General features: G+C 44.0%; 1 protein-coding gene, 1 long non-coding RNA gene and 1 other non-coding gene across 4 annotated transcripts in view; 1 reads left to right on the top strand and 2 right to left on the bottom strand.

The window, feature by feature from the left end:
• GFRA3 (GDNF family receptor alpha 3) overlaps positions 1–24,509 on the top strand; it is a 50,417-nt gene that overhangs the window by 4,111 nt on the left and 21,797 nt on the right. Inside the window, exons 2-8 of one of the 2 annotated variants that reach the window (XM_004008831.6) lie at positions 4,414–4,701; positions 8,353–8,445; positions 9,742–10,054; positions 12,259–12,362; positions 12,529–12,663; positions 13,077–13,165; positions 13,378–22,423. In XM_004008831.6, the coding sequence (XP_004008880.1) occupies positions 4,414–4,701; positions 8,353–8,445; positions 9,742–10,054; positions 12,259–12,362; positions 12,529–12,663; positions 13,077–13,165; positions 13,378–13,467 (1,112 nt within the window). In that variant the 3' untranslated portion in view covers positions 13,468–22,423. Of the gene's footprint in view, positions 1–4,413; positions 4,702–8,352; positions 8,446–9,741; positions 10,055–12,258; positions 12,363–12,528; positions 12,664–13,076; positions 13,166–13,377; positions 22,424–24,509 lie in introns of those variants that run through there. The other variant, XM_060415815.1, reaches the window with a different exon arrangement.
• On the bottom strand, positions 1,632–13,531 carry LOC132659824 (uncharacterized). The gene is made up of 3 exons (XR_009600693.1): positions 13,440–13,531; positions 11,148–11,310; positions 1,632–7,854 (listed from the first exon to the last, which is right to left on the bottom strand). It is a non-coding gene; the product is annotated as an uncharacterized LOC132659824 (long non-coding RNA).
• Positions 3,902–3,973, bottom strand: TRNAE-UUC (transfer RNA glutamic acid (anticodon UUC)). The gene has a single exon. It is a non-coding gene; the product is annotated as a tRNA-Glu (tRNA).

Raw genomic sequence — 24,509 nt, 5'->3', positions numbered from 1 at the left:
CTTTTAATTTTCATGGCTACAGCCACCATCTGCAGTGATTTTGGAGCCCAAGAAAATAAAGTCTCTCACTGTTTCCATTGTTTCCCCATCTATTTGCCATGAAGTGATGGGACTGGATGCCATGATCTTTGTTTTTTGAACGTTGAGTTTTAAGCCAGCTTTTCACTCTCCTTTTCACTTTCATCAAGAGGCTCTTTAGTTCCTCTTTGCTTTCTGTCATAACGGTGGTGTTATCTGCATATCTGAGGTTATTGATCTTTCTCCCGGCAATCTTGATTCCAGCTATGCTTCATCCAGTTCAGTATTTCACATGATGTACTCTGCGTATAAGTTAAATAAGCAGGGTGACAATATATAGCCTTGACATACTCCTTTCCCAATTCGGAACCAGTCTGTTGTTCCATGTCTGGTTCTAACTGTTGCTTCTTGACCTGCATACAGATTTCTCAGGAGGCAGGTAAGGTGGTTTGGTATTGCCTCTCTTGAAGAATTTTCCACAGTTTGTTGTGATCCACACAATCAAAGACTTTATCATAGTCAATAAAGCAGAAGTAGATGTTTTTCTGGAACTCTCTTGCTTTTTCTATGTTCCAACAGATGTTGGCCATTTGATCTCTATTTCCTCTGCCTTTTCTAAATCCAGCATGAACATCTGAAGTTCTCAGTTCACATACTGTTGAAGCCTAGCTTGGAGAATTTTGAGCATTACTTTGCTAGCGTGTGAGATGAATGCAACTGTCTGGTAGTTTGAACATTCTTTGGCACTGCCATTCTTTGGGATCGGAATGAAAACTGACCTTTTCCGGTCCTGTGGCCACTGCTGACTTTTCCAAATTTGCTGGCATTTGAGTGCAGCACTTTCACAGCATCATCTTTTAGGATGTGAAGTAGCTCAACTGGAATTCCATTATCTCCACTAGCTTTGTTCATAGTGATGCTTTCTAAGGCCCACTTTACTTTGCATTCCAGGATGTTTTGCCAAGAGAACAGTTAAGAGATGATCCCATATAATGCTGCTGCTGCTGCTAAGTTGCTTCAGTCATGTCTGACTCTGTGTGACCCCATAGATGGCAGCCCACCTGGCTCCCCCATCCCTGGGATTCTCCAGGCAAGAACACTGGAGTGGGTTGCCATTTCCTTCTCCAATGCATGAAAGTGAAAAGTGAAAGTGAAGTCCCTCAGTCGTGTCTGACTCTTAGCGACCTCATGGACTGCAGCCTACCAGGCTCCTCCATCCATGGGATTTTCCAGGCAAGAGTACTGGAGTGGGGTGCCATTGTCTTCTCCCATATAATGCTAGTTAGCATTAAAATTATGTTATATTCACACAATGGAATGCTATACAGCAATGAAAATAAGCTATTTGCAACTATACTTAACAGTTTGAGTGAATTTCAGAAACTTAATATTAAACAAAAGGAGCCAAGACACCAAAAACACATGTATGATTGAAAAACAGGCACGACAAATTACTAATGTCAGAAATCAAGATGTTGTATTTGCTTTGTTAGGAAGATGGTGACTGGCAGATAGCTTCTGGCATGCTAGTAATGTTCTGATTCTTAATCTGGGGATCTGGTTACACAGGTATATGTACTTAGAAATTCATTAAGCTATACATTTTTGATTCATGTATATTTCTATGTTATACTTTATTAGCAAACATGATATACAAATGACTAACAAAAACATGAAAATATGCTCAATATCATTAGTTATTAGGGAAATGCAAGTGAAAACCACAATGAGATACTAGCTTACATCCATAAGGATGGCTGTAAAAACAATAAAAAACAGAAAACATGAGTTAATAAGTATGTAGAGAAATTGGAACCACCCTCATGCACTGCTAGTAGGAATGTAAAATGATACCAGCTCCTGTGGAAAACAATCTAGTGGCCCATCAGAGAGTTAAACATAGAATTATGTGACCCAGCAATTCCACTTCTAGAGAAATACCCAAGAAAAATGAATACAGGTGTTCAAGCAAATACCTGTGCATAAATGTTTACATAGCTCTATTCACAGTAAGCCAAAGATGGAAACTACCCAAATGTCCATCAGCTAATGTTTACATAAACAAAACAAATTATGGTATCCATGCAATAAAATATTATTCATAAGAAAGAGTGAAACACTGATATATACCACAATGTGGGTGAATGTCAAAAAAAGTATGTTAGATGAAAGACTCTAGATACAAAAGTATATATTTTATGGTTCCATTTACATGAAACATGTAGGATAGGTAAGTGTGTAGAGACAGCTGACTACCAGGGGGAAGTGAGAATGGAGAGTGACTGTTTAATGGGTATGAGCTTCCTGTGGGGGTGATGAAAATGAATTGGATTTATGAATTGGAAATGAAGTGATGGTTGTACAACACTGTGAATATACTAAATGCCATTTACTTGTGCCCTTTAAGATGATTGATTTTATGTTGCATGATTCTTCTCTCTCTCTCTTTTGTCTAAATAGTTTGCATCTTTTGACTACCTTCATCCAGTTCTTCCTTCCAGCCCTCTGCCTCTGGTAGCTGCAAATCTGATTTCTTTTCCTATGAGATTGTTTGTTTTTGAAGTATAATTGACTTACAATGCTATGTTCCTAGTGAACAATATAGTGATTTGCTATTTCTATACATCTCAGAATGATTACCAGACATGAATTTTACTTCAATAAAAATGTTTCACAACCTAAAATAGTTTATTAAAAAAGATGGATGCAACAACAGAAAATGGTAATTATGTGAAGTGAAAGATTTGTTAACCAATTGTGGTAACATTTTACAGTATATACATGTATCAAATGATCATGTTGTACATCTAAAACTTAAAAAATGTTGTATGTCAATCGTATCTCAATAAAGCTGGAAAACAAAAAAGATGGCTGAGTGGTAAGGAAGAATGAATTTCGAAGATGGAATCATGGAGACCAATAAGGACTCTCACGTAGTTCAGACAGGAATTGATGGTGGACGCTTACTCCTTGGAAGGAAAGTTATGACCAACCTAGATAGCATATTCAAAAGCAGAGACATTACTTTGCCAACAAAGGTCCATCTAGTCAAGGCTATTGTTTTTCTAGTAGTCACATATGGGTGTGAGAGTTGGACTGTGAAGAAAGCTGAGTACTGAAGAATTGATGCTTTTGAACTGTGGTGTTGGAGAAGACTCTTGAGAGTCCCTTGGACTGCAAGGAGATCAGCCCTGGGTGTTCTTTGGAAGGAATGATGCTAAAGCTGAAACTCCAGTACTTTGGCCACCTCATGCGAAGAGTTGACTCATTGGAAAAGTGATGCTGGGAGGGATTGGGGGCAGGAGGAGAAGGGGACGACAGAGAATGAGATGGCTGGATGGCATCACTGACTCGATGGACATGAGTCTGAGTGAACTCCGGGAGTTGGTGATGGACAGGGAGTCCTGGTGTGCTGTGATTCATGGGATCGCAGAGAGTCGGACACAACTGAGCGACTGAACTGAACTGAGCTAAGGAAGGAGTGATAGATATGGAGAGAAATGGAGAGGTTCCAGATATGTAGTGAAATTGACAGGATTTGCTGGATTGAACATAGGATGTGAAGGAAAGAAAAGAATTCAGAATGACTCCTAGATGTCCTGCCTTGAAAAACTGGGGGATGATGGTGTGTTGTTGCCACTAGACAGGGACCCTAAGGCCTAGAGCACAGGGCCTTTCTCCAGGGCTGACCTATAACCAACCATGATATTCTTGAGTAAGTAACTGAATCAGTAAAAGTGCCCTACCCCAATCCCAGTAAGTTCCCACTATAAGGGTTTTTATTATATATATTTTTTAAGTTTTTAATTTTGTTTACACTATGTTATTTTTAAGTGACTTTTTTTTTTTTTTTGGCTGTGCTGCAAGGTTTGCAGGATCTTAGTTCCCTGACCGGGGATTGGACCCGGGCCTCAGCAATGAAAACACTGAGTCCTAACCACTGAACTACCAGGGAATTCCCTTAAGTGACTTTTAATGGAAACTGAGAGTTGTTGCTAACTGTCCTTTAGCACTCCCATGTACATTCTCAACTCTCTGGTTATGATGCTAGCCTTGTTCATAGCATAACTCTGCTCAGGGCCCTCTTCCCAGTACCTGGCAGGGTCATCAGGCTCAGCTTCAAACAGTTGTTCCCCTTCCCTTCCCAGGAGGCTGAGCAGCCTTTCTTTATCAAACCTCTACCCTTTCTTGAGCCTGATCTCTTCTGTCCGGATTGTGACCACGGCAGACCCTCCTGCTGGACTTCTTGTTCCCCACTAAAGGCCTCTGTGCTACCCCAAAACTTTCCTGCTAAAGATTTCATCCAGAATCCCCTCATCCTACCTTATGACTCGGTTTTCTCAGACAGCTAGTCTGACCTTATGTGAGCCTCTCTTGACCTCTCTCCCTCCATAGGGGACCATCTCCCCACAGAAGGCCGACTCACAAACAGCTGTATCCAGGCCAGGAGGAAGTGCCAGGCTGATCCCACTTGCAATGCTACCTACCACTACCTGAATTCCTGTGCCTCAAGTATAAGCACCTCATCACCTGCAGAGGAGCCTTTGGTCCCTGAGGACTGCATGGAGGCAGCACAGCAACTCAGGAATAGCTCTCTGATGAGCTGTACATGCCATCGGCGCATGAAGAACCAAGCTACCTGCCTGAACATCTACTGGACCATTCATCCTGCCCGCAGCCTTGGTGAGGCTCCCATCCTAGAGTGGGCTAAGCTAGGGAAGATGGCTCTTGGGAGTTGATTTTTAATCCTGTTGGATATGGGCCACATGGTAGATTCTGACAGGGCTGATAATGAAGCTCTGCATTTGACATCGGTAAGAAATGCAAGGAGCAATTGGCTGTATCCTTTGGGTCCCAGAATACTGCCCTCCCTTCCCACTACTTCCCCCTTTCTTTTACCTGGAAACATGTGGCTGCCTCTTGGAAGATCTCTGAACCAGGCTAAGGCCCAACATGGGAACTCCTGAAACAGATGGATATGGAGAGGAAGTGGAGGGAAATGGTCTTAACCCATAAATATAACATACAAATACAAGATAATCCATAGGTTCAGAGAGGCTGGGAGGCTGTGTCCTGGTGTAGCCTTTAACAGAGAGGATACTCATTAACCAGACAAGAGATGGTAAAAGACAAAGGGCACTGGAAGACCAAAGAGGAGCTTCCTCTGACTCTAAAGATCCCTTTTTATATAGTCAATTTTACTGGACTATGCCGCAATAATGAAATGGGGTCTTGTAAAACAAAGGTTAAGTTCTTACTCAGGTTTTGTCTTGTCTGTGTCATGTGTCGTTTTTGTTCTGGGATCCAGTTCAGCCTCTACCTGGGATGTTCCTTTCTGATGGCAGAGGGAAATGAGCACTGGCAGAATCATTCGATGCCTTTAAAAGTTTCTGCTCAGACATCACATGAAATACTTCTCACATTCCATTGACAAGCAGATCACACGGTCAAACCTGATGTCCTCTCCCAGGGGACTCTAAAAATCTCATGGCAATAAATGAGGATGTGTAGTCTTACAGGAAGGGTAAAAATAAGTAGAAACAGTACTGCAATCTACTGTAGTTCATCACTTGGTCAAAACATTCATTTCCCTACCTTCCACAAGCAAAATATGACTACTCACTATCTAAGGAAGGTGCCTAAGTATTCTATTTAAGCAGAACATCAGACTCCAAGATCCCCGACTTGGATATTATCTTGTGGCAATTTCTGTATAATGTCTGAATGTGTGGTTCCTCTTAATCTAGAAACCTATATACTAAAAAGTCATCTGCTTCCCATATATACTCAATATATAGTAAACAGGGACAGGAGAGGCACAACAAACTCAGAAAGAGGAATAATGGGAAGCACACAGCAGACATTGATTCATAGCAATTCTGAAGTCCTGCCATACAACTGATGCAAGGGCTGTCTTCCCTGGGAGTAGGAATTGCTCTTTAATAAGGCCCTGCTTTTGCTCATTGGGGAGCAAAAGCCCAGGAGTTTCTCAGCCCTCTGGGACGTCCTTTCTTTTCCATTATTTTCTTGGGCTACATCTGAAAAGGGCATTGGAGACTATGACCTCCTTAGGGACTGAATAGCATTCTCTGCTTGCTTCTTAGTTGAGGAATGTTGGAGCATCTTAAGTCTCAAATAGTCAGTCTCTTTTAATCCAGGCTGGTGGCTCTTAGCAGTACAACTCTCTCAATACATAATTGTGTTTTATATCTTTTGATTTCTGTCACCTCATGTGCCAGTAGCTGTTCCTATAATCCTTTTCAAGACATACATCTCTTTCCAGACCTAATTAGAGGTACCTTGCCCTTATCAAACTTCTGTGCCTGAGCCACTATCTCAGTCTTTTTTCCCTGAGCATATTTGTCCAACTGGCAGGATTTATTGGATACTGTCTTAATCGATGCGATCTCCACAAAGGGCATGATAGCCACGAACTTGAATTTGTCTTTGCCCCAAGGCTGAGTTATAATTGAGCTTATTACTCAAAGAACTTTTCAGTTTTATCTTTTACCATTAGAATATGAGAAGCAGTTGCATTTCTTAATCCTGCAAGTCCTAGAATTTCCATATTCTTTCTTCTCTGTTTGCTCCTTATTGGTTAACTGGTCAGTTCTCTAAGCTTTTATCTTTCTTGTGGTACCTGGCCAAATATGAGCATTCACGACATACTAGTAATCTTCCTTTTCTTAGCTTCTTCCTCTTAAAGCACAAGCTCACTGGTACATCATCTTCCTTCCAAGTTATTGCAGGCAACAATTTTACCAAACATTGTGCCACTGCATAATGAGAGCTGCCAGCCCCCAATAACAGCTTATTCACTGCCCAGTTCCAAAGCTAATACTGTTTATTTTAGATTTTGTTACTTCAGCACTGCGCTTCTAGATACCAATTACATGTTTAATAAGAGTTTGCTAAATTATTCAACCAACCGCAAAATCCTTGGCTTTCACCAACAAAAATGTAACTTTTGTTCATGTTACACACATCTGCCATGGGCTTCCATGAGTTGGCTTTGTTTTTGCTCCGCCTGTCTTCTTCATTGAGGATCCAGGATGGTAGGTGGAAAAGAACCACAGCAGGACCACGTGGTAGTTATTAAAAATTCTTCTTAGAGGTGATTAAGTCTCTGAAGCTCACAATCCACAGACCAAGGCAAGTCACATAGCCAAACCTTACAGTAGGGTGGGAAAGTACAGTACTCTCCTAGGGGGCCTAGAACATGGCAACAGGTAAGGATATATAATCATCCTCCAGCAAGCAACTGGAAACAGTAATGCAATATACCACTCTCCTTGTTCCCTAATTTCCTCTCCTCATCCTAATCATCTCACTTCTAGAGCTTCACCTGAACCCTCTCCCTAAATCCTCTTGCCTTCCCCCTCTTTTCCCTTGGGAGCTCCCAGGTCTCCCCAGGCATTCAAATCATCCTTTCCAATTTGCTTGATACTATCCATATCCCTTCTCTACTGAAGACATACTCACAGAATGTCCCTGCAAGCTCACCTCTGTCTTTAAACAATAGCTTTTAACCAGCATTTATTAAGCACCTTGTGTATGAGCTATGCAGTGATTTTCTTAAAATTGAGGTACGGTTGGTTAACAACGTTGTGCATGCAGTGATTTTATAAGATCCTGTACATCTCTCAGGAGCCCACAGCCCCATGAGGGCATCTGACAGAGATGTGTTTCCTTTGAAATCATTGTCTCTCCCTTCTCTGCTTTTCTCAGTCAGTTTCATTCTGGGCCTGGTCACGTTTCCATCACCTCAGCATGTGATAAATCTCCATAGCCAAGTGGTTGGTCCTGGAACAGAGTTCACCATGGCCCCTTCCCCAACTGCAAGAGCAAACAAGACAGAATCCCTTTACTTGTTTACATACCCACAGGCGATATGTGTAGTAGTTAAGAGTGGAGACTCTGGAATCAGATAATCCAGATTTCAAATCCCAGCTCCACTTAGCTTATGTGAGCCTGAGCAAGTGAATTAAACCTCTTTTATCCTCAGTTTCCTTTTACCTACCCAAAGACTTCTATGAAGACTAAGTGAAATTGTATATATATAAATATATAGCATATTTATATATATAATACCATAGTACCCAGTATACAGTGTGTACAACAAACAGTAGCTTTATTATTCTTACCATTAAACCCAGTTTATTCATCAAGCCTAGCCTGTACCTTAATGGCCCTGTTTTTTTTCCTCTCTTCCGCCCAGGATGCAGCTAGTTGGGTAGAGATTGTGCCTTTGCCTTTTCCCCAGGAGCTTCAGCCCCTCCTACTCTCATCCCAGCCCAGTCCTCAGGATTCTGATGCATCCTACCTTGTCTCTAGGTGACTATGAGCTGGATGTCTCTCCCTATGAAGACACAGTGACCAGAAAACCCTGGAAAATGAATCTCAGCAAACTGAACATGCTCATACCAGGTGTGCAGGGCCAGCTGGGGCTGGAGTATGGGAGGGCCTGGACCCTGCGGGAAGGGTGGCTAGTGGGGAACACAGCTGGGTAATAAGAGGGGAGAGTTCTAAACTGCCAGGTGACTAAAGAAGCCCTGTCATGGTGAGAGTCTGAGCTATGGGGCATAATCTAGTCTCACAAATCAACAAAAAGCAATAGTTATTAAGGAGATAATCGAAGAGAGCCTGTTAGAGCTTCTAGCTTCCAAAGGGTGGATCACTACAAAGGGTTAGAAGGGAGTGGCAGCAGTTCCAGGGAAAAAATGTGCTGAAATGGAGTATTTACCCTAATTTGAGGCAGCCAGGAAAGTAGCTTGTGGTCCCTGAAGACCAGGAAATTGCTTGTTTTCAACCATTCTAATGGGATGGGCGAGGTGTTGGGCAGGGAATGGTGAGAGAGAGTGTGACTCCTCAGGAGTGATTCAGGGTGGGGAGCCATCTGTCTGGCAAGGACTATGATGCATGTTTTTCAAGAAAGTGAGGCTGTTGTGTTAATTGGAGAGGAAGACACACATGCACTCTCTTTTTGAGAGAGATGTGAGATTTGTTGTACCGTCAGTTCTTCATATTAGAATTTTGAGAGAAAAGTATAGAAATTTCTATATTAGAAGCTCTAGGTTACAAGGAATCTGGGAATAACCTATTCCAGTTACTTCATTGTTCTGACTGCTGAAATATTCTGTTAATAGAAATATCACCATGATTTCCCAAGACTCAGAGTATGGGTTTTTTTATGCATGCATCAATCAAAGAAAAATGGACAGAATACAGATACAGAACCAAAATCCTAAGTAGAATTTGGTTGCATCTGTTGCAGACAGTTCAGAAAGTATACTTTTCCACACCAGGAGGATTGTGGGATCCTAGTTCCCTCACCAAGGATGGAACCCCTCAGAAGTGAAAGACTGGCGTCCTAACTGCTGGACTTCCAGGGAATTTTCCAGAAAGTACTTTAGAATGTTGTAGGGCCTCTTGGTTACAGTTTCCACCATGGGATCTCACTCATTGCATAGGATTGTGAAAAGGATTTGGTTAGATGTATGTGGCTTAAAAGCAAACAAAACAAAACAAAAAAACCTAGGCAAGCAGAGGAGCAGGATTGGGGAGGCTCATGAATACCAGTGTTGTTTGAGGCTAGAGGGCAAGGCCTTTTTCAGGGCAGTCCTCCCTGACGGTCATGCCCTCCCACTACCGCCCTTGATAAATCAGAGGCTGGGCTGCAGGTCTGTGAAGAGGACTGCTGACTTGCTTCCCCTCTCCCCCTAGACTCGGACCTTTGCCTCAAGTTCGCCATGCTGTGTACTCTCAATGACAAGTGTGACCGGCTGCGCAAGGCGTACGGGGAGGCGTGCTCTGGGTCCCGCTGCCAGCGCCACACTTGCCAAAGGCAGCTGCGCGCCTTCTTCGAGAAGGCCTCAGAGCCTCACTCGCAGGGCCTGCTGCTGTGCCCGTGCGCGCCTACCGATCAGGGCTGCGGGCAGCGCCGGCGCAACACCATCGCCCCCAGCTGCGCGCTGCCCCCGGAGGCCCCCAACTGCCTGGAGCTTCGGCACGTCTGCGTATCCGACCCACTGTGCAGGTGCGGGTGCTATATGCTGGGCTCTAGTGAACGGGGTGGGTGCCACTCCTTCCGGGCTTCTTCCTGGGCAGGGTTGAATCTAACCTAGCCCAGGGATCCTGGACTGACTTCACCACGTAGCTACTCTCGATACCTTTTGAAACTCTTTTCTAGGGGTAAATGTGTGTGTGTGTACACACACACACACACACACACACACACACGGTATAAAAACCTTAGAAAATATAAAAATGTCTTAAAATATCACCCCAAACCCATCACCTGGAGTTAATCTAACATACTTTTGGAGAGCATTTCCTTCCCATCTTTCTTCTCTATAGATAAACAAAATCAGACAGTTTGAGAATATATTTGTCTTGCTTTTCTTCCGCTTACGGTACATATCTGGTGAGCATTTTCCGATGGAAGCAGTATGGAATAGAGATGAAGACAAGCTCTGAAGTCAGACATATGTGAATTTAAATCCTTGTCTGTGTGACCTTGCATCTATCACTTAACTTAAAATTCTGTCACTTAACCCAAGGTTCCACTTGCTGCTAAGTCGCTTCAGTCGTGTCCGACTCTGTGCGACCCCGTAGACGGCAGGCAGCCTACCAGGCTCCTTCGTCCATGGGATTTTCCAGGCAAGAGTACTGAAGTGGGTTGTCATTGCCTTCTCTGAGGTTCCACTTACTCCTCTGTAAAAACTGGGATAATAATGCAGACCTCTAGGGATTCTGGTGAGAGTTAAATTACATAATTTATGTAGAGAGTTAGCTTACTGGTGCAGTTAAGTAAGCACTCAGTAAATGATGGTGCTTATTTTGTCATTTACTGTTCTTTAACAACTTACTTTTTAACTGTGTACATTGTATTTCACCTTATAGATGCCCCATATTTTATTTAATAATTTCTCTATTTATAGATATTTAGGTTGCTTTCTTTATTGCTATAAATAATGCTGCAATAAATATTACTGTTATTCATTCATCTTTGTGCACAAATCTAATTATTGCTTAGGTTGTGTTGCTACAAATGTCATTACCAAATCAAAGAACATGAAGAATTGTAAGGTGTCTGATCAAAATTTAAGCAAAATTTTAATCTGGCTTACTTTGACCTTCTCACGCAAACATTCATCAGATTGAAGTTATCATCCTTTCAAGTGATATTTGTTGACAGTGAGAGTCACACCAACTTTGTGTTGCAGCTTGGTTCTACCACTTAGTTCTCTGTAACCTTGGGCAAGTCACCTCTCTTGAGTCCCACTTCCTCTTCTGTAAGATATTACATAATAAAAGCTCTTAGTTAACATAATATTAACACTTAGTAATTACTATGGGCTAAGTACTGTTTTAACTACTTAACATCTAGTAACTCTTCTAAAATTCATAAGAACTCTGTAAGATTGTTGTTATTATTATTATTTTTATCATCCTCAGTTTACAAATGAAGAAACCACAGCAGAGAAAGGATAAATAGCTTACTCAAATTCACCCCTAGATAGTAAGTCAGGTTTGTTAATGAAGTTTAGAATGAAAGAAGTCTGGCCTAGAGTCTGCTCCTTAAAGGCTCTGCTATGCTGCCTGTTGTTATGCTGGTAGCTGTTACTATTACTATCACAATCACATAACAAGTGCTGGGCTAGATGACTAAGATATTGTCCCTCCCTTCAAGGAGTTTGCAGTTGAATGGGGATGACAGAGAAGTAAACCACTGATCTAACACAAGGCAAAATGCAAGGAAAACTGCACATATATATAGAAAAATATATTCATAATTCCATTGCCTAAAGATAACCAGCTTTACCTATTGTAGGATGAGTGTTAAAATAATACTATCTGGCATTTACTGAATGCTCACTGTATACCAGGACCTAATAAATGCTGTACATTTAATGCTCTTACTCCATCCTCACAAAAATCCGCAAGGTAGTGCTATTTTTGTCTCTATTTACTGTCAAGGAAACTGAGGTTAAAGGAACTGCCTGAGGTCTCATAATTAGAGATTTTGGAGCCCAAGTTAAAAGTGATATGCTGTGGAGACTGGGGTGATAGTATATTTGACTGTGACAGGAGCAGGTCTCACTCAGGAGTCCATGGCTTAGGCTCTGAAAGGCAGAGGATGATTTGGTATGAAGATAGGCACGTCAGCTAAAGGGGCAGCAAGTTGATGGCTGCAGGCCAGACTGTCAACAGGGACTCTTGAAATTTCCTTTTTTCCAGATCACGTCTGGCAGATTTTCAGACCCACTGCCATCCCATGGACATCCTAGGGACCTGTGCAACAGAGGAGTCCAGATGTCTGCGAGCATACATGGGGCTGATTGGTGAGGCTGGGGGACATGGGTAGGGAGCCAACAGGTTGGCCAGCCTGGCGGGTGAAAATGCTCTCAAGCTGAACCCAGATGGAGTGGTCCTGAAACAGGTGGGAGACGGATGGGAGCTGAAGGTGGGGTTGGCTTAGTCACCGATAATCTTCTCTTCACCCCATAGGGACTGCTTTGACTCCCAATTTTGTCAGCAATATCAATGCCAGTGTTGCCTTAAGCTGCACCTGCCGAGGCAGTGGCAATCTGCAAGAGGAGTGTGAGCGGCTGGAAGAGTCCTTCTCCCACAACCCCTGCCTTAGTGAGTACTTGCCATCTGCTCCCAGTCCCTGTGGCTGGTTCAGCTCGACCCCAGGAGAGTGAAGGGGTCAGCTCTGTGGTCCAAACTGGTTCCATCCATCTTCTGCAGATGGAGCAGCCCCCTCCTCAGCCCTTAGCATAGGCTTACATCTCCTCAGCCTGGGCCTTTCTGCCTTCTCCCATTCCGTAAATGACCACCCTCCTGCCCCTGCCAAGCTGCCTCTTCACCTGTCTGAGCCCCAGGGACACTCTTCAGCTCAAGGAATAGCAAGCAGAGTGAGATAATATCCCATTCCCACCTGCCAAACACCCACCCTCATATATGCCAGGATCCCTGAGACATTTCCTTTCCTTCTTTTGGAGCCTAAGAAATCTCCAACATCTGCCTGCTCTCTGTCTTCCTTCTCTCCTCAGTGGAGGCCATTTCAGCTAAGATGCGTTTTCACAGCCAACTCTTCTCCCAGGACTGGGCAGCCTCTACCTTTTCAGTGATGGAACGCCAGGTAGGGGCTCCTCTGTTATACCCCCTCCTGCCTTTTCTGGACCATCAGGGGAAACCCAGACAAGGGGGACAAGAGACTGGGGGTGGTGTGAGTTCCTTTTGGTCATGAGGACTGTAGGCCTCTAATGGACACCTCAGGGGAGGGGAACAGGCCTTGATGGAAGCTGAGGTGGTGCAAAGGGTGGAGCTGACTCCATTTCATTTTTTCCACAGAACAAAAACCCTGCTCTGAGGCTACAGCCTTGGGTGCCCACTCTTTTCTCCTGTACTCTTACCTTGATTCTGCTCTTGAGCCTCTGGTAGCTGGACTTCCTCAGGGGCCCTCTTCCCTTCTACCACACCAGCTGACCTGCTGCCTGCAATGGGTGAGGAAGGAACAGCATCAGGAAGGAGGTTCAGTCTACCACGTGGCAACCCTGACCTCTGTCCAGTCAACTCCAGATGAGGTCATGGTAGAAGCTGACTAGCCGAGTTCTCATGCCCTTCACTTCTTTTTTTATTTTCTTGTTGTTGTTTGGCTGTACCACACGGCTTGTGGGATTTTAGTTCCCCAACCAGGAATTGAAGCTAGACCCTCCCAGTGAGCACTCAGAGTCCTAACCACTGGACTGCCAGGGTCATTCCCGTCACTTCTTCTCGGGCTGCCCCTTCTTAGGACTTCAGTGTATCATCTGGTGGCATCCAGCTCTCCCGGGTTCTCTCCTTATTTCTTTCTCCTGCCCACCCAGGATCACTTAGGCTCTAACAAACCAGTCACAGTCTCTGCATTCTCCAGGTAGGCAGAGTTGGGTGTTCTGAAGTGACCTGGAAAGACATTCCTCATGGTAAGGAAAGCTGGAGGAAGACTCCTATCTATCCCTTGATTTCTCCTCTGAGTGGGGGATGGGAACCTACTGCCAGCCCTGCCCCAGGATCCTACACAACACTTGAGCATCGGGAGCTGGAGCATTTGGGCCTTGCTTTCTTCCTGTTACTGTCCTAGAGTCCCCTTAGCCTCTTGGATTATGATTAAACATTTTGACTTAAAACTTTTCTGTTTTCCCATTGTCCCACATTGTGAATTTATATAGAATGAGGGATGTTACAGACACAAGAGCACAGGCCAGGTTATCTAAGAGACACAGTGACCCTGCCACCAGGTTCTATGTGACCCCTGGGCAAGTTTCTCAGCCTCCCTGTGCACTTGACATGGAGTTGGAAGAAAAGTAACGTATGTGAGGCTGTGGACCAGGTGCTAGTCCCAGCTGCTGCCTAGGATCTGCTACTCCCTGTACATCTGTGCACATGAGAACCTATAGGTATGTATAATACTTTGTAAGTAAGATCAGGCACTGCCTGTCAAAGTGTAAGTCACAGACCCCTTTCAACATCCATGAGAAGAGCTTGAAATACATCATCCTTTTCATCAGCTGCGTGACATGGACTTGTATGAATGCATATTCCTACATACATAGTTTATTTAACAGTTCTGTATTGATGGATATTTGTTTGTCTTCACATTTTTCTCTGAGCCAAGTTTTAAGGCAGTGAGGAGGTGACTGGGGGTAGTATGTGCAGAAGAGCTGCCAGAGCAATGGGTGGCATAGGGAAGCCACTCTCTAAACATTCTTGTATCCACATACCCCTGTCCCAGGAAATGCCCAGCCAACCTGCCATCCTGTACACTTCAGTGGGGTACCTGGTGGACCTTCCTTTTTCTCCCCTCCCAGGAAGATCTCTGAAGCATCAGGGCCTCTCCATTTGCTTTGGTTCCATTGTCATGGGGCTGAGGAGTTGAATGGTACAGTCATTCCTTGCTAAGTGCTTGAATTAGACTAATAGGTCATCTGTACTTTTCTCTGAAGGAGGTCCAAATTCCTGGTAAACAACCAGACCACTCTCCCAGCCTAGGGCCCAGAGCTAGGACCGGTGTGGGGGTGCACAGTGGCTGGACTGAAGCTTTTAATGGTATCCTGGCTGGCCAGGGTGGTTAATGCCATTAGACTAGTTTCTGGGTAATGAGGTGGGAAGGTCTGCTGGCAGCAGTGGTAAGCAGAGAATGCTGAATTACAGGTCTCTGCGTGGCTGCGGTGGAGCAGACTGTCTTTTAAACAGCTATCTTGAAATTGACCCATTCAATCTTGTATTCATTCAGCAAACCTTAGCAAGTGCTTGGTCTGTTCCAGGCTGTATTTTTCAAGATCTGTCCCTTCCTATTCATGAGCTAGCATTTTGGTGAAGGGGCAGCCTACCCCAGGACTTTGGCAACTGGACCTCGGCTTTAGGCACTTGGGACTTTTCAGTTATCCTGGCTGATTGTAACACTCAGCTGTTTGACCTTGTGAAATACTCTTTATCCCTCTGAACCACCATTTCCTCATCTCCAGTAGGGATGCCCATAAGAGTACTTAAAGGGTTGCAGTTTTGCTTTTGCTTTTGTTTTAAATAAATACATTAGCAATTTAATTTCAGTTAAAAAAATTAGCAACATCAACTAATGTTTATATCAATTTAAATGGTTTTGGTTGGCAATGTTTTTGGCTTCTTATTTCTATAAAAGCTTATAAGCATGAAAATTTTATGCTTATTTTTATCTCCATGTATATTTGTTAGATAATAGTAAAAATATTTAGAACTAACAGGGTTGTTTGAAGACTAGAAATAATTGTAACATTTAACATAGTGCCTGATACAGGATGAAGAGTCAATAAATGGCAGCTGTTACTATTACTACTTCTGGGAGGGGATCTGTGGGTACTATGTATTCCACTCCCAGCCCTGGAACCATGGCTGGCTCTGCCATGGTGATGATGCTGCCTCTGCCTCCAACTAGGAGCTGAATTCTGGGTGGGGCTGCTTCTGGGAGATTGGCTATTCAAGCTGTGAACTCCAGGATGGAAACCAGAGCTCTGGGTTTGTAGCTCAGGCCCTGAGGGACCTTGGATCAGTTGTGGAGTCAAAGACAGTGTCTCAGTCAAGGATCTTATGGCTGCAAGTAACGGAAGATCTCCTGGAGGAGGAAATGGAAACCCATTCCAGTATTCTTGCCTGAAAAATCCCATGGACAGAAGAGCCTGGCAGGCTATAGTACATGGGGTCACAGAGTCCAACAGGACTTAGCAACTGAGCATGCACGCACACAACAGAAACATTAGAATTACTTAGTAAAAAGGGAATGTCACTCGATGTAACTCCAGGAAGTTCAGCTGGACCTTGGCGAGCTAAAAAGTCAGGAGCCAGTCTTCAGCTCCAACTGTTGAAGGCCTAGACATGGGCCATCGACTTCATTCTCTCTACAGACCTACTTCCTTTGCATAACCTTCCAGGGCCAGCATCTTCAACCAAATGACCTCCCATCCCAGTTCCAAATTCATGAAAAATCTGACTGTGCATAGGTTTTAGATTGGCTTTTCTGGATTGAGGGTCCATCCCAGGCCTATCAGCTGGGTAACAGAAACACAGACACACATGCAACTAAAGTAATTACAGGGTCCCAGGCCTCTTAGCCAAAAGCAGTTCTCAGAGAAGCAGTGTGTCTCAGCAAGACCCAAGAGCATAGACACTTGGCAGGGACTTGAGGTAGATTTTAATCACCCAAGGTCCAACTTTACTGTTTTTGTGGCTTCCTTCCTGGTGTAGGAGTGTCTTTGAGCTTCCTTCTTGGATGCCATGAAGGATGGGAGTTAGGGACAGAGGCCCAATGTTGTGGCTCCTTTGGGTCTGAGAACTATCCTGAGAACTAGATGGAGGTTCTTTATGGCTGCAGAAGGAGGCTTGGCTACTGTGGAGCTTGCTATCTTTCTGGTCCTGACAGTTGAAGAGTGAAGCAAAGTGAAGGGGATCAGAATATGCCACTTTAAAATATGCCATTTTGGCATAAGGATTATTTTGATCTGAAGGCAATTAAGAACCAACAACAAGGTCTCTGTCTTCCCCTTAGCTGCCTGAAAGGGCGTAAATGAAGATGAGGAGTCAACACCAAGATAAGCTTGCACAAACAGACCTTACAAAAATAACTGTTACTTCCAATTAGTTTCCCCCATGTATTTCTTAGTTTCTTCTGCACAATTTATTGTTCCTTGGGGCCCAAACTCTCTATCCTTTGTTAAAAGGGTACATAAGGCCCCTAGTCTAATCTCAAGTCTTATACAAGTTTCATTTCTTTTCTGTAAACTCCCATGTAGGTGAATATTAATAAAAACTGTACCTTATCTCTTGTTAATATGTCTTTTGTTAGCTTAATTCAAAAGCCTCCAATTACTGACCGTAAGAGAGTAGAAGAAAAGGATTTTCCTCCCCAACAGAAGCATTGCTACTTCTCTGGCTGATAACCCTCCATTTGTGCTTCTATATCCCATCTTATTTCCTATTTGGAACCAGTCTGTTGTTCCATGTCCAGTTCTAACTGTTGCTTCCTGACCTGCATATAGGTTTCTCAAGAGGCAGGTCAGGTGGTCTGGTATTCCCATCTCTTTAGGAATTTTCCACAGTCTATTGTGATCCACACAGTGAAAGGCTTTGGCATAGTCAATAAAGCAGAAATAGATGTTTTTCTGGAACTGTTTTGCTTTTTCCATGATCCAGTGGATGTTGGCAATTTGATCTCTGGTTCCTCTGCCTTTTCTAAAACCAGCTTGAACATCTGTAAGTTCACGGTTCATGTATTGCTTAAGCCTGGCTTGGAGAATTTTGAGCATTACTTTTACTAGCGTGTGTTCAGTTCAGTTTAGTTACTCAGTCATATCCGACTCTGCAGCCTCATGAATTGCAGCACGCCAGGCCTCCCTGTCCATCACCAACTCCCGGAGTTCACCCAAATTCATGTCCATTGAGTCGGTGATGCCATCCAGCCATCTCGTCCTCTGTTGTGTGAGATGAGTGCAATTGTGTGGTAGTTTGAGCATTCTTTGGCATTGCCTTTCTTTGGGATTGGAATGAAAACTGTCCTTTTCCAGTCCTGTGGCCACTGCTGACTTTTCCAAATTTGCTGGCATATTGAGTACAGCACTTTCACAGCATCATCTTTCAGGATTTGAAATAGCTCAACTGGAATTCTATCACCTCCACTAGCTTTGTTCTTAGTGATGCTTCCTAAGGCCCACTCAACTTCACATTCCAGGATGTCTGGCTCTAGGGGAGTGATCACACCATTGTGATTTATCTTGGTCGTGAAGATATTTTTTGTATAGTTCTTCTGTGTATTCTTGCCACCTCTTCTTAATATCTTCTGCTTCTGTTAGATCCACACCATTTCTGTCCTTTGTTGAGTCCATCTTTGCATGAAATGTTCCCTTGGTATCTCTAATTTTCTTGAAGAGATCTCTAGTCTTTCCCATTCTGTTGTTTTCCTCTATTTATTTGCATTGATTGCTGAGGAAGGCTTTCTTATCTCTCCTTGCTATTCTTTGGAACTCTGCATTCAGATGCTTGTATCTTTCCTTCTCTCCTTTGCTTTTTGCTTCTCTTCTTTTTACAGCTATTTGTAAGGCCTCTTCAGACAGCCATTTTGCTTTTTTGTGTTTCTTTTCCATGGGGATGGTCTTGATCCCTGTCTCCTGTGCAATGTCACGAACTTCTGTCCATAGTTCATCAGGTACTCTATCTATCAGATCTAGGCCCTTAAATCTATTTCTCACCTCCACTGTATAATCATAAGGGATTTGATTTAGGTCATATCTGAATGGTCTAGTGGTTTTCCCTATTTTCTTCAATTTAAGTCTGAATCTGGCAATAAGGAGTTCATGATCTGAGCCACAGTCAGCTCCTGGTCTTGTTTTTGCTGACTGTATAGAGCTTCTCCATCTTTGGGTACAAAGAATATAATCAATCTGATTTCAGTGTTGGTCAGTTGGTGATGTCCATGTGTAGAGTCTTCTCTTGTGTTGTTGGAAGAGGGTGTTTGCTATGACCAGTGTGTTCTCTTGGCAAAACTCTATCAGCCTTTGCCCTGTTTCATTCCGTATTCCAAGGCCAAATTTGCCTGTTACCCCAGGTGTTTCTTGACTTCCTACTTTTGCATTCCAGTCCCCTATAATGAAAGGGACATCTTTTTTTCGTTTTAGTTCTAAAAGGTCTTGTAGGTCTTCATAGAACCGTTCAACTTCAGCTTCTTCAGCGTCTTATTGACGGTCAAGCCTCTCACTCTCATTCCTCTCATGGAATCTCAGGTTCTCAAAAATTCGCGACTCTTTTCAGCACCTCTGCTTCTCTCAGGAGGAAGCCTATTCACATGGGAGACTTGGTCCAGTAAAGTTCTGTCCTCAGAGCAGAGCTGGTCAAGGCTTTATCTGACATACTGTGGGAGTTGTGGAGGTGGAGGAGAGACAAAGACAATAATAATAACTAATATTTATTAAGAGTTTAATGTGTGCAAAGCACCAGGCTAATGGCTTAAAGAGCATTATCTCATTTACTTTTTAGAAGTATCCTCTTTTATTTTCCTTGTTTTACAAGGGCATTGTAGCAAAGCTAAGCAACTTGTCCAAGATTACAGGGCTAATATGTGTCTGATCCAGGATTCAAACCTCAGTCTCCCTGACTCCCAGGTGCAATCTTAGATCCAGTGATCACGTTTGTTGGGGTGAGATCCCACTACCTAAATTTCAACAGAAACCATGATGAGCAGCGTGGGGTCTCATAGGGCTCTTTTAGGCTCTAAACATGACTTCCTCAAAGAGAAGGTATTTGGACTGGATTTTGAATGAATAGGGTTTATCAGGTAGAAGTTGGGGAAAGGGCACCCCCAAAATCAGAGTGGGCAAATGCAAGCTGGAAAGAGAGGATAACAAGATGTCTGCTGTGACTAGAATTATTTGAGGGAAGGTGCTCTCAGGTCTTCCTGTCACTCAACTCCATATCCCACTGTCCTGGGGAGGGTTCTCCTCAGGGGACATACCCAACTGCAGAGCTGCTGTTGTGAAAGCCAGGCCCTATGAAGCAGGCAGGAGTCTTGGGGAACTGGTGTGCAGAGTTCTGGCTTGGCATGCTTGGCATCTCTGGTCATAGGGAGCCCCATAGCTTCTTGACCCCTCGGTGACATCCAAGGGTACAGAGGTCATCACTGTATAGGTCAACAGATAAAGTGAGACTGTGTCTGGCCTGGAACAGTGAAAAGCAGGAAGGGATAGCCCATCCCCTACAGAGGGATACCAGCAAATAACCACTCCCCACCCTTCCCAACCCCCACACCCATGATCTTCCAGTTGCTGTAGTCAACTGCAGTGTCAGGGCATTCATTTCAAGAGTCTGGTCTTCCCAGACTTTGGTTGGCTTTGGGGTTCCCATGGAGGCTTCTGCCTGCTGTACCTACTGTGGAGTAGGTATGGCAGGCAGTAGGTGTGTGTAGAAATGAAGACAAATTTTGTGATGGAGATGAATAACAGAGACAGCATTATTTGAGCACTTGATATGTGTTGAACATTGCACTGAGAGTTTTGCATGTGTATCTTTTTAAAGCTAAGTTGCCTCATGGGCTTGTCTCCACATGGTATCATCTGGTATCCATAATATTTGAAAAAATTTAAATAATTATTGTGCAGTCTTTTGAAAAAAAAAAAAATTCACAGCAAAACTGAAATCCTTTCCCCCATCTGTCTCTATTGTATACACAAAGCAGCAGCCATCTCCACAGAATCTCTTCTCTCTCCATGAAGCTCAGAGGAGAGATTTACAGCATGAATATATGTAGTTAATATTTTGTCTTTGTCTCACATATGTAATACAGTTTAAATTTCCTCATGTCTCTCTAAGGGCCGACACTATTATCCCCATTTTACAGATGGAGAAACAGATGTCCAGAAATGAATTATTGCCCACGGTCACATAGCTAATCACTGGCAAGTATCTTTTAAGCAGAATTTGTGCTTGCTGTGAAAGTACATGTGATCTAGGGTCTGTGAGGCTCTTGAGGAAGAGGCAGTTCATTCATTGTGGGGGGCTTCATGGGGAGGCAACATTTGAGTAGAACCTCAAAGGATAAAGAGAAGCTCAACAGATAGAAAATGACAGTGGAAGTGTTCTTTAGGAAGGCAGGAAAACCTGAGAGGTGAACATAGCAAAGTATGGGATGTCAGATGAGAGGCAATCTCATTTCTCCCTATCTCATGCCTCCCTCTCAGTAGTGGTGGGTCTGGCATTTAGGAGACTTGCCTCATTTCCCAGCTTTGCCCCAGGCACATTCTGCCTGTGCCCTTTAAGAGCCTCCATCACAAAGCCTCCTTGTGTCTTCTGAAAGAGACCATCTAATTCACACTGGTTTCCTACCCACCATTCCCCTCCCTAACATAGGGGAAGAGAGAGAGATGTAGTGATGGAACACAGAAATGAACCCCCTCTTAGGCCAAATCAAATACACTTATTTCTTTAGGAATTACATGTCAAGAGTGTCTTAGGGAACGCAGCTCTCTAGCTGTTCAGTGGAAGCATGTTGTAGTGAAAAGAGCGCAGTGGAAAGTGGATTCACCCTTTGCATCTCAGCAGAACTACTTATCAGCTAGATGACTTCAAGCAAATTGCTTAACTTTGCCAAGCTTCAGTTTCTTGATCTACAAGAATTATGGGCCTTATTGTCAAAAAGTGGTGTCAGAGAGGGAGAAGAAATGGCTGGCTGGGAATATACTGATCTGATAGTTACTTTAGTACTGGGTGTCAGGGACTTGTTAAATCCAGATTTCTCCTGCAGGAAGTGGACAGTATAGGCCAGAAACTTGCATTGTTACTTCATGTGTTTAATTTTTAAATATATTTTTCATATTCTCCCTTAGCCCAGAAGAGATTTGAGGTGGCTTATACAAAGACACAATACCACAAAATGAAAATAAAGGCACAAAAACCAAGATGGAGAGAGAACAGTGAGTGATAGATCATTTCAGTAATCTGTAATGCATGTGAGCAGATCTTGCCCAGATGAATAACACTGGCACAAAACCCTTAGTGTTAACATATCATGCTTGCAGGCAGTAGGGCTTAGAAAGTATATCTTAATGGAGCTAAAGGTAATACTTCTATTTTAGAAATGAAACTGAGGTGAAGTCCTGCCCTGGTTCCAGCATATACTGTGTGTGTGCCTGCATGAGGGAGCAGGAGAAGAAACCCTTTGTAAATTATACAAAGTTTGGGTGCCCTGTGTTTGACAAGAGACCAGAGGCAGCTGCCTCTGCTTTCTCTGCTGCCCAGGGAATCACAAAACCTGACCACCTGATTGAAATGGCCAGCCAAGAGAGGGGAGGCAAAAGAGAATAAACAGAAATTAGCATTTCAATAAATTATCCTGCCACTGAAATGTGTGGAGTGTTTGTTATTCAGCCTGCTCAGCCCTTCACATTTAGTATATTTCATGTTAATGTTGTCTATATTACATGTTAGAGGGAGCTAGCCTAGGAGCTAAGGGCACAAGCTTGGGTAAGAGGGGTAGAGCCTCGTCTTCCTCACTGGCTTGCTGCAATCCTTGGTTGATTATTGCCTATGTTCTTTCACCTGCGGACCCCACTTTATCCCTTTCTTGGGTCGTGGTAGCGAATCTGTAAGCTAAAGCATGACACAATATTAGTATGCAGTAAACAACATAAACAGCGGCAAAAGTTTTTTGCCTTTTAAGGATGGCAGGAACATCCAAATCTTGAAACACTACCCCCCTCCCCCCCCCCCCGCCACCTCCACTACCCCCACCTCCCAGGCCCCTCGGTTTGGTTAGGGTGGTAACAGGCGCGGGTTCTCCCCCCCACCCCCACACACACCCCCGAGCGGGCTCCGCGGGGCGGGAGGCAGGAGGCGTGGGAAGCCGCAGGCGGCGTGCAGAAGAGGCGCGCCGCCTAATGCAGTTGGCAGTTAATTAGAGGGAAAGGTTATGTCATTAACGGTGGGATCGATGCAAAGGGAATTAAGAGGCTCTGGCAGTGCTGTTGCCGCGCTCTGTGCGCGGGCCACAGGCCGAATTCAAGCAAAACTCAATACGCATTAGCGCACTATCTGTGGCTGCTCCGGGCACGGGGGCGGCAAGCACGGGAATTGCAACATCCAAGTTGGGAGGCCCTAGCGGGACCCGGTGCCTTGCTGGGAAGCGCCAGTGCCCCAGCCTGGGCTGCCTGGAGCCCCTGCGAGGGGTGGGATGAGGGATGTACCTCCCTGGGGAGGCTGGGGGCAAGGCGGCTGCCTCCTTCCAGAGGCCCTCCCGTGACCTTAATCACAAGTAAGCCAAGTTGACTTTCCCAGACTAGGCCAGGCCATGGTGTAACCCACCCTCCCAGTGCTGACTTCTTCGTGGCCTTTATCATAGCGTCATTACATGGTGCTCTGTACATTTTTATCAATGTGTTTTCCCCAACCAGACTGTCAGCTCCAGGAGGGCAGGGACTGTGAGGGTCTGCCTTGTTTAACTGCACTCACAGAGCATGGCATGGCAAGTGCTTAGTGAATACTTGCAGATGGAGTGGATCTCTAAAGCAACCCAGTGAGCTGTAGAGTGAGGAAACTGGGCCTGTCACTTCATTTCCTTGTGCCTCAGTTTCCTCACTGTATCAACTCATTGGGATCCCTGCACAGACTCTTTCCTTGAGCAAATGACCTCCTCTGCCTGAATCTTATTTTCCTGTCTAGGGAAAATTAGTTGCTGCTGCCTCCGAAGTATGTTCCAGGGACTGTGTTAACACTTAGATTTGTTCCTTTAATTCTCACAACACTGTAAAATAGAGATCATTTTATAAATATGGAATTTGATCATTTTATAAACATGGAGGTAGGCCCATCCTTTGCCTGTTCACACTCAGATCCATTGCTCCCCTACTGATAGTCCATGTCACAAATGGGTTTCCCTGCCAGCAGGCTTCATTACCCAGGCTTCCTTGTCAGCTGAATTTTGTTTGGGAGCCACTGGCTCGGGATTAGGGGATTGAGGACAGGAGGAACCAGTACGCCTTCAGCCTTGGCAGCTTCTGGGCTCCGTCCCCCTTCCTTTGACCTCCAGACCAGGGATGGTAGTGGCTTCCTGTTCTTGCTAATCTCTGGGTCACCTCACTTTCCTGTTTGGCTTCTCAGTTCTTCTATTATGTGAGTGGTCATAGTATTAAATTGTCTGTATTAAATTCCCTCTGTATGAAATACTTAAGAGTGAATTCATTTTCCTGATTACTCTAAGAGTCATGATTGGAATCCAGATCTGTCTGACCACAGAAGTGCACTTAAAGTTTTTGTTTCTTTTTTTTAATGGAAGATGATAGTGGGGCAGGGCACTAAAAGTGATAACCATTTAACGACCTGCCCAGAGAGCTCTTCCCAGGTCCCTTTTGTGAGAGAAATTAGTTTTAGAGATGGTTATCCACTCATAAAGCCTATTTATAATTTATTGTGTTTAAGAAATTCTAAAAAAAAAA

The sequence above is a fragment of the Ovis aries genome, chromosome 5, assembly GCF_016772045.2.
Source record: "Ovis aries strain OAR_USU_Benz2616 breed Rambouillet chromosome 5, ARS-UI_Ramb_v3.0, whole genome shotgun sequence".
Lineage (NCBI taxonomy): Eukaryota > Metazoa > Chordata > Mammalia > Artiodactyla > Bovidae > Ovis > Ovis aries.
This window is presented reverse-complemented; position numbering and strand designations above follow the sequence as displayed.